The sequence below is a fragment of the Mastomys coucha genome, unplaced genomic scaffold, assembly GCF_008632895.1.
Source record: "Mastomys coucha isolate ucsf_1 unplaced genomic scaffold, UCSF_Mcou_1 pScaffold6, whole genome shotgun sequence".
NCBI lineage: Eukaryota > Metazoa > Chordata > Mammalia > Rodentia > Muridae > Mastomys > Mastomys coucha.
In genome coordinates, this window is record NW_022196912.1 from 126,638,132 (window position 1) to 126,648,278 (window position 10,147).

The window sequence follows — 10,147 nt, forward strand, 5'->3', positions numbered from 1 at the left end:
ACCTCAGGCATATTTCCCTCCGGCAGTTTCCCACCCACCTGGCCGGCCTTGAGCTCCAGGTCGGCAGACGGCAGCTGAATGCTCAGGTCAGGGGTCTTCAGGTCGCCCTGCATGGAGGGCAGGGCCACCTCTGCCTCCACCATTGGTGCACCCACCTCCAGAGAGGCCTCCATGCTGGGCTTGCTAGGTTTGGACACGCCGAAGGAGGGCATCTTGAACTTGGGCATCTTGAACTTGCTGTCTTTGCTGGCCACGTCCTTGTTGGCCAGGGCCAAGTCCCCCTCAAGCTTGACGCCAGACACCTGGATGTCCACCTCCACACCGGGCAGGGACACGTCCACGTCCAGGGAGCTCATCTCGCCCTTGGGGCCCTTCACGTCCACTTTGGGGACCTTCAGGTCCACTTGGGGCCCCTTCAGGTCCACCTTGGGCATCGTGAGGCTGGGCGTCGGCGCCTTGGCCAGGTGGCCCTTCAGGCCGGCTCCAGCAGCAGCCTGTGCGGGCAGCTCAACCTGGGGCAGCTGTCCCTCAGGCACCTTCACGCCCACCTGGCCGGCCCTGAGCTCCAGGTCAGCAGACGGCAGCTGAATACTCAGGTCAGGGATCTTCACGTCGCCCTGCACGGAGGGCAGAGACTCCTCTGCCTCCACCTTGGGCGCACCTGCTTCAATAGAGTCCTCCATGCTGGGCTTGCCAGGCGCAGACACGCCGAAGGAGGGCATCTTGAACTTGGGCATCTTGAACTTGCTCTCTTTGGCGGCCATGTCCTTGTCGGTCAGGGCCAAGTCCCCCTCAAGCTTGGCGTCAGATGCCTGGATGTCCACCTCCATACCGGGCAGGGAGACATCCACGTCCGGGGCCCTCACCTTGCCCTTGGGGCCCTTCAAGTCCAGTTTGGGGCCCTTCAGGTCCACTTGTGGCCCTTTCAGGTCAACCTTTGGCATCTTGAGGCTGGGCATCTGCACCTTGGGCAGGTGGCCCTTCAGGCCGGCTCCAGCAGCAGCCTGTGCGGGCAGCTCAACCTCAGGCATATTTCCCTCCGGCAGTTTCCCGCCCACCTGGCTGGCTTTGAGCTCCAGGTCCCGGGAAGGCAGCTGAATGCTCAGGTCTGGGGTCTTCAGGTCTCCCTGCAAGGAGGGCAAGGCCACCTCCGCCTCCACCTTGGGCGCAGCCACCTCCACAGAAGCCTCCACACTGGGCTTCTCAGGCACGGACACGCCGAAGGAGGGCACCTTGAACTTGGGCATCTTGAATGTGCTGTCTTTGGCAGCCATGTCCTTGTCTGCCAGGGCCAGGTCCCCATCGAGCTTGGCGCCGGGCGACTGGATATCCACCTCCACGCCGGGCAGGGACACGTCCACATCCGGGGCACTCACCTCGCCCTTGGGGCCCTTCACGTCCAGTTTGGGGCATTTCAGGTCCACCTTGGGCATCTTGAGGCTGGGCAACGGCACCTTGGGCACGTGGCCCTTCAGGCCGGTTCCAGCAGCAGCCTGTGAGGGCAACTCAACCTCGGGCATATTTCCCTCAGGCAGTTTGATGCCCACCTGGCCAGCCTTGAGCTCCAGGTCGGCAGAAGGCAGCTGAATGCTCAGGTCAGGGGTCTTCAGGTCGCCCTGAATGGAGGGCAGGGCCACCTCTGCCTCCACCATTGGTGCACCCACCTCCAGAGAGGCCTCCATGCTGGGCTTGCTAGGTTTGGACACGCCGAAGGAGGGCATCTTGAACTTGGGCATCTTGAACTTGCTGTCTTTGCTGGCCATGTCCTTGTTGGCCAGGGCCAAGTCCCCCTCAAGCTTGTCGCCAGACACCTGGATGTCCACCTCCACGCCGGGGAGGGACACGTCCACGTCCAGGGCGCTCACCTCGCCCTTGGGGCCCTTCACGTCCACTTTGGGGACCTTCAGGTCCACCTTGGGCATCTTGAGGCTGGGCATCTGCACCTTGGGCAGGTGGCCCTTCAGGCTGCCTCCAGCAGCCGCCTGTGCGGGCAGCTCTACCTCCGGCAGCTGTCCCTCCGGGAGCTTCATGCCCTCCTGGCCAGCCTTGAGTTCCATGTCGCTAGAAGGCAGCTGAATGCTAAGGTCTGGGGTCTTCAGGTCGCCCTGCACGGATGGCAGGGCCACCTCCGCCTCCACCTTGGGCACATCCACCTCCAGAGAGGCCTCCACGCTGGGCTTGCCAGGTGTGGACACGCCAAAGGAGGGCATCTTGAACTTGGGCATCTTGAATGTGCTGTCTTTGGCGGCCACGTCCTTGTCGGCCAAGGCCAGGTCCCCATCCAGCTTGGCGCTAGACACCTGGATGTCCACCTCCACACCGGGCAGGGACACGTCCACGTCCAGGGCGCTCACCTCGCCCTTGGGGCCCTTCACGTCCAGTTTGGGGCCCTTCAGGTCCACCTTGGGCATCTTGAGGCTGGGCATCTGCACCTTGGGCAGGTGGCCCTTCAGGCCGGCTCCAGCAGCCGCCTGTGCGCGCAGCTCAACCTCGGGCATATTTCCCTCCGGCAGTTTCCCGCCCACCTGGCCGGCCTTGAGCTCCAGGTCGGCAGAAGGCAGCTGAATGCTCAGGTCAGGGGTCTTCAGGTCGCCCTGCACGGAGGGCAAGGCCACCTCCGCCTCCACCTTGGGCACAGCCACCTCCAGAGAGGCCTCCACTCTGGGCTTGCTAGGTTTGGACACGCTGAAGGAGGGCATCTTGAACTTGGGCATCTTGAACTTGCTGTCTTTGGTGGCCACGTCCTTGTTGGCCAGGGCCAGGTCCCCCTCCAGCTTGGCGCCAGACACCTGGATGTCCACCTCCACGCCGGGGAGGGACACGTCCACGTCCAGGGCGCTCACCTCGCCCTTGGGGCCCTTCACGTCCAGTTTGGGGCCCTTCAGGTCCACCTTGGGCATCTTGAGACTGGGCATCTGCACCTTGGGCAGGTGGCCCTTCAGGCTACCTCCAGCAGCCGCATGTGCGGGCAGCTCTACCTCAGGCAGCTGTCCCTCCGGGAGCTTCATGCCCACCTGGCCAGCCTTGTGCTCCAGGTCGGCAGAAGGCAGCTGAATGCTCAGGTCAGGGATCTTCAGGTCGCACTGCACGGAGGGTAGGGCCACTTCCGCCTCCACCTTCGGCGCAGCCACCTCCACAGAAGCCTCCACACTGGGCTTGTCAGGTACGGACACGCCGAAGGAGGGCATCTTGAACTTGGGCATCTTGAACTTGCTGTCTTTGCTGGACACATCCTTGTCGGCCAGGGCCAGGTCCCCCTCCAGCTTGGCGTCGGGCGCCTGGATGTCCACCTCCACACCGGGCAGGGACACATCCATGTCCGGGGCCCTCACCTCGCCCTTGGGGCCCTTCAAGTCTAGTTTGGGGACCTTCAGGTCCACTTGGGGCCCCTTCAGGTCAACCTTGGGCATCTTGAGGCTGGGCATCTGCACCTTGGGCAGGTGGCCCTTCAGGCCGGCTCCAGCAGCAGCCTGTTCGGGCAGCTCAACCTCAGGAAGCTGTCCCTCTGGCATCTTCACGCCCACCTGGCTGGCTTTGAGCTCAAGGTCCTGGGAAGGCAGCTGAATGCTCAGGTCAGGGGTCTTCAGGTCGCCCTGCACGGAAGGCACGGCGACCTCTGCCTCCACATTGGGTGCACCCACCTCCAGAGAGGCCTCCACACTGGACTTGCCAGGCACGGACACGCTGAAGGAGGGCATCTTGAACTTGGGCATCTTGAACTTGCTGTCTTTGGCAGACACATCCTTGTCGGCCAGGGCAAGGTCCCCCTCCAGCTTGGCGCCAGGCGCCTGGACGTCCACTTCCACGCCGGGCAGGGACACGTCCACGTCCGGGGCGCTCACCTTGCCCTTGGGGCCCTTCACGTCCACGTTGGGTTCCTTCATGTCTACGTGGGGCCCCTTCAGGTCCACCTTGGGCATCGTTAGGCTGGGCATATGCACCTTGGGCACGTGGCCCTTCAGCCCAGCTCCAGCAGCAGCCTGTGCTTGCAGCTCAACCTCGGGCAGCTGTCCCTCCGGCACCTTCATGCCCACCTGGCCAGCCTTGAGCTCCTGGTCGGCGGACGGCAGCTGAATGCTTAGGTCAGGTGTCTTCTGGTCGCCCTGCACGGAGGGCAAGGCCACCTCCGCCTCCACCTTGGGCACACCCACCACCAGAGAGGCCTCCACGCTGGGCTTGCCAGGCGCAGACACGCTGAAGGAGGGCATCTTGAACTTGGGCATCTTGAACTTGCTGTCTTTGTCGGCCATGTCCTTGTCTGCCAGGGCCAGGTTCCCCTCCAGCTTGGCGCCAGGCGCCTGGATGTCCACCTCCACATTTTGGTCAGATGTGTCTTTCAGAGACAATCTTGCAATACCAATTTCTAGTCTCTCTACTTCTTCCCAACTGTCTTTCCACCCCAGTTCTGGTGTTTGCTCAGCTCCATGTTGCACAAGTTTTGTGTGTTTTTCTAGTTTTTTTGCCTGCTTTTTCTTCCTTTCATGTCTGTCTGTCTTTAATTCCATTTTTCTAGGTATTTCTTTTTCCAAGTTGGAATAATTAGCCCTCATTGTCATTTGTCTAGTTTGTCGTGACATGAACTCAGTTGGTTGTGTCATTTTCTTCTTTTGGCTCTTAGCATCCACATCTGTGCCCTTCGCGTCCTCCTTCTCTGGTGAGCACTCTCCCAGCACTCCAGCTTCATCCTTTTTCTCCTGGAGCTCTCTGCCTTTTTGCTCAGTTATAGCCAGGCTCTGACCTGAGGTCATTCCAAACCTCAAGTTCAGGAATCTCCCTCTTCGTCTACCTGATCCTCTGTTCTGCTCATCTCTGTCAGCCGTCCTCCCGGCCTCTGTGTCTGTACTTGTGGGGGACATATCCCGTGTGTCTCTGTTCTCTGAGGCCTCTGAGGAACTATGCGAGCGTCTGGGTCCTGCCCTCTGCTTGCTCCTTAAGGCTTGAAATTTTGGCCAGGAGAATCTGTCCTGGGTTCGCCTATGGCCTCCATCCCTGGACTTAGAAATAAGTCTTTCTCGGTCTCCAGCTTCTTCTAGAGTTTTTGTAGGGGTCTCCATGCATCCGTCAGCAATGTCCTTGTCCTGAAGCAGAAGGGAAGGAGTGGGTTATTTGGGAACAGTAGCCCATAGCAGAGACACTGCACAGGAAAGGGCTCTAGTGTAAGCGGAGACACCATGGATCTCAGCGGCCTGGCCCTTACCTGCTCTTCCTGGCCTCTCAGGTCTTGCTGGGAATGCTGAACAGCTCCTTCCTCTCCCTTGCTGGTTGAGAGTTTCCGTTTGATTCTGAACTGAACTTTGTATGGTTCTGAGTACTGAAGGATTTTAAGAGCATCTTCATATTTCATATGGTCAAAGAATATGGTCGCACTAAGCAGTTGGTCTCCTGAAGGAAACAGAAGCAAACAGGCTTAGTGCCCCAGGCCCCACAGGAGAGGGAAAGTGCCCTGAGGGCTGCATATTGTCATTTGTCCAGCTCCCCAACTGCACCTCAAACAGCTAACAGAAAACCAGGGCACAGTGAGTCATCTCAGCCTGAAGTGGTTGAGCAAAGACCGTAGGCCATCCTGAACCTCAGGTGAGGCCCACCCCCTCCAGGCTTCTTCTCTCCCCCACCCCCCATCCTGGTGCTGATGATGGAGCCCAGAGATAGTACACTTGTGGTACCTTCTCTCAGGTTGAACAGCTTTGCAGCCGAGGAGTCCTTCAGTACTTGCTTGACAAAGATCCCCTGATCCCCTCCACCTGTGACACTGTAGCCACTGGCTCCTGACTCCACGTCAGTCTTCAGTGTCACTTCTGTCGACTCCTGCACAGACTGGAGCAGAAGAACGTCAAAGGCATGATGACGGCTTGCCTACCTCATGTGAGCATTGCTATTGGGGTCAGTATCTCCCAAAGATGGAGCTCTGTGCTGACTGGGTAGAGGTTGGGCCAGGGTACTATGTCTGAAATTTGGAGAAAGCCCAGCTACAGGCAGCCTCAGATTGAATCATCTCACTTTGTCCCCACAGGGGACAGCCTGTCTAGGCAGCTAAGTTCCAAGAATATGAGAGCATCCAGCCCATGAAAAACACCAATTCTGTATCGCCAGAGAGACGTAAACATTGGGCAATACACAGGAAACTCTGTAGTCCAGCTGATCCTTCAGATGGTGGCAACCCCTGTGTCAATCAAACCAAAGCTATCCAGAAAAGCACAGAGACAAAGTGCCCCTTGGTGGGTACCCACTGAACCCCTCACATCTCCTTTGGCCAAGGCCCTTCCTCACTACAGCCTGGGTACCATTTTCTACGCTGTTGTCCACTGCACATTGAGGCATAGCTGTAAATATGTTCATCAGATTAGAGGCTAGCCTCTGCATCTGTCCCACTCCAGGGCACAAGGCTATGCTCTCCCTCCATCTCCTGTGGCTGAAGCCCCTAAAGAATGGTTTCCCCTGACACCACACTGCCAAGGCACCTACCTCTGGATGACTCATGCTGGTGAAGGCTGTGGATTCCCCTGAATCCCGTTTCCACCAGGATCTCCGTCTGCCAGAGGAGCTGTGCCTGCCTTGGCTGTTTTCCTGCAGTCAAGAGGGTGGGAGTTACTTACTCTGCTAAAGTAAGGAGTTCCAGGGAGGCTCCAGACAGAAGAGCTCAGGATGTGGAAGCACAGGAACTCTGGGGGGGCGGGCGCTGAGTACCCAGGGACCTCACTGGGAAGAGCAAGCCTCAGCCTCCCATCTCTTTACTGAGGAACAGGTACACCCCGACCCTGCAGCACCTGGAGGTATTTCAGGGGAAGACTTTCAAACTATAAAATGAGTCTTTTAGAGTAGACAGGTTTTCTCTGGCCACTGCTAAGGCTCTCTCACAAGGAAGAAGACAGCCTCATGTCCCTGCCACACATGGATTCTCAGGGTTTGTCTCTCTCTCTCTCTCTCACACACACACACACACATACACACACACACACACACACACATCTCTCTCTCTCTCTCACACACACACACACACACACACATCTCTCTCTCTCTCTCACACACACACACACACACACATCTCTCTCTCTCTCTCTCTCTCACACACACACACACACACACACATCTCTCTCTCTCTCTCACACACACACACACACACACACACACACACACATACACACACACACACACACACACACACACGCACACGAGCTGGAGGTGTCTCCACCTTAACAGTGGCTCTGCCAACCAAAGGGAGGGACACTGGAGGAGAGGGGAAGAGCAGACACATGCACCAGACAGGGTATGTGGGCTGCACAAACACCAGTGAGCAGGGAGAGCAATGTCTGTGGGCCACAGCTCAGCCTTGATTCTGCCAGTGGCTCTGCCCAGCGGCTTACCTGGCCTCCAAAGCCAGCACCTTCAGCTGTGTATTCATAAACAGGTGAGGACCCCTGTGGCCTTGGCCGAATGATCTCACCCGCAGGCCTTTGGGTCACCTGGCAGAAGAGAATGAAGTTACCTCTAACCAAGGGCTCTTCAGCCTGGGGAGAGGGGAGGTGGAGAGGGGCTGAAGAGGATGGGTTTCCTCTAAGGGCAACACTCACAGAGTAGTCATCTTCCGGCTCAGCCTCCGGCTCCTGCTGTTGCAGCTGTCGGCCAGACACTGCAGAGAGAGGAACTGTTAGCAGGCACGAGAGCAGTAGGCTATCAGGCGGGCATGGGTGTGCAAGCGTGAGTGTGGGCCTGAAGTAAGATCCAGAGACTGGGTGGGAGAGGTGGGAAGAGCTGTAGGGCCACGGAAGGGTGGTGTCTGGGGGCCCACACTCTATAGATTTGCAGATTTAGCCCAACGAAGATGCCTAGCAATAACTACCCTGAGCCTGAAGTGAACACCCGGAGTTGTTGCAATGTGTTCTCCTAAATGTCCAGCACCCATCCAGAAATCATAGGCAGTGCCGGGCAGTGGTGGCACACACCTTTAATCCCAGCACTTTGGAGGCAGAGGCAGGTGGATTTCTGAGTTCGAGGTCAACCTGGTCTACAGAGTGAGTTCCAGGACAGCCAGGGCTACACAGAGAAACCCTGTCTCAGAGAGAGAGAGAGAGAGAGAGAGAGAGAGAGAGAAAAGAAAAAAGAAAAGGACCATAGGCAGTGAAAAGAATCAGGAAGGTGGCGGAAATTAATGCTACTGAGCAAGGCAAGCGACAAGAGGTGTCTCCAGGAGTTCATAGATGGTGTGCTTAACACAGACTCAAAGGCAACTGGCCACTTACAGATTGTTTAAAATACTGAAGGAAACCATGCATAGAGTTAAAAGACCGATGGAGGGTTCTTATAGAGAAAGAGAATGTATGAGGGCTAGGAATGTTAGACTGCTGGCCTACCATGCACAAAGCCCTGGGTTCAATCTCCAGGACTGCAAAGCCCAGCTTGATTGCACATACCTGTAATCCCAGCCCTTGGGAGGTAAAGGCAGGAGGATTGGGAGTTCAAGGTTATCTTTCAGGCCTTCCTAGGATATAAGTTACCACATGTCACGTCACATAGAAATAAATAAATCCAACCCTGAGTTTTTAAAGTCAAAATTGTGAAAGTCCTGGAAAGGAGCATGAAGTAAGCACTTGGAACTGGCGCTCACACACAGTTGAAGAAGAGAAGAGGAAATGCTGAAGACAAAGGAGTAGAGCAGAGCCTCAGTAACCCGCTGGGCAGCCCTTCCCATCTGAGAAAATGGCACCTGAGGAGCAGTGAAGGAACCTAGGCCTGGTGAGACAGACGTCTTAGCAGGTGCTTCACAGTCTGAGCTCAAACCCTGGGACTCATGTGATGGATGAAGAGAACTACCTCCACATGAACTGCATGGCGTGGACACTTCCGTGTGTATACACACACACACACACAAAGTCTCACACACATAGATACTCACATGCTCACATTCATACACACACATACACTCACACACTCTTACACAATCACATACACACACACACTCTCTCACATACTCATATATACTTACACTCACATACTTACACACACATGCTCACTCACACTATTTTAATATTAAAGAAAACTATTTTAAATCCAGGTTTGCAGATGCATGCTTGAGATCCTAGCTACTCCAGAGGCTGAGGCAGAAAGACAGCAAATTTGAGTCTAGGCAACACAGCAAGACCAGACCATGACTCAAAGCAACAAATAAAGAGAAGGTAGAGTGTGGTGGGGCACAGTTTTAACCGCAGCAATCCAGAGGTAGATACAGACAGACAGACTCTGTGAGTTCAAGGAAAGCCTGGTCTACATAGTAGATTCTAGTCTACCTAGAACCACATTGAGACCTTATCTCAAAAATTACTAACTAGATAGATAGATAGATAGATAGATAGATAGATAGATAGATAGATAGATAGATAATCCAGGTGGTGGTGGCACACACCTTTAATCCCAGCACTTGGGAGGGAGAAGCAAGCAGATCTCTGTGAGTTCGAGGCCAGCCTGGTCTACAGAGTGAGTTCCAGGACAGCCAGGGCTACACAGAGAAACCCTGTCTGAAATAAATAAATAAATAAATAAATAAATAAATAAATAAATATTAAATAGAGAAGTGTGAAAATCAGAAGAAAAGGCAATAATATTTGCAAGGACTGAAAGAAAAAAGAAGTTTCAGTCAAGAACTTCCTAACCAGTAAGCAATCTTTCAGATACTGGCAAAAATAAAGGCATTCTCCTACAAAGACAACCATTAAACCCATACACATAGAAAGAGAGAAAACACTTTAGTTGGCAAAACACTTGCCTTGCAAGTGTGAGTACCTGAATCCAATCTCCAGCGTGGGAAGCCTCAGAATCCCCTGGTGTGTAAGGAGCAGGTGAAGTCCTGAGTGGGTGTGTATTAATCCTCAGACCCATTGAGTGAGCATGGCCATTGAGCGAGCAAGGGGAGAAGCAAGCACTGAGCAGGACAGGGAGGAGAGGGAGCGAGGGGGCACGCATGGAGGACATACACCTGTCAAGTCAACAGCACGTGAGGTGTCGTGCTGTTCCCAGCTGAGTGGCTGAAATGAGAAGGCCTGGCTGTGCTGAAGGAGAGGAAGCTGTGGGCAGCTGGAATGACCATCCCGCAGTCTGCTGGTAACTAACTGCTCAGGCCACAGTCTGCTGGTAACTAACTGCTCAGGCCACAGTC

General features: G+C 55.5%; 1 protein-coding gene across 1 annotated transcript in view; it reads right to left on the minus strand.

Annotated features, from left to right (window-relative positions):
* Ahnak2 (AHNAK nucleoprotein 2) overlaps positions 1-10,147 on the minus strand; it is a 30,732-nt gene that overhangs the window by 15,299 nt on the left and 5,286 nt on the right. Inside the window, exons 2-7 of the mRNA XM_031357748.1 lie at positions 7,569-7,627; positions 7,362-7,460; positions 6,463-6,564; positions 5,664-5,814; positions 5,198-5,382; positions 3-5,078 (exon numbers count right to left, since the gene is read on the minus strand). Of these exons, the coding sequence (XP_031213608.1) occupies positions 3-5,078; positions 5,198-5,382; positions 5,664-5,814; positions 6,463-6,564; positions 7,362-7,460; positions 7,569-7,627 (5,672 nt within the window). The remainder of the gene's footprint in view (positions 1-2; positions 5,079-5,197; positions 5,383-5,663; positions 5,815-6,462; positions 6,565-7,361; positions 7,461-7,568; positions 7,628-10,147) is intronic.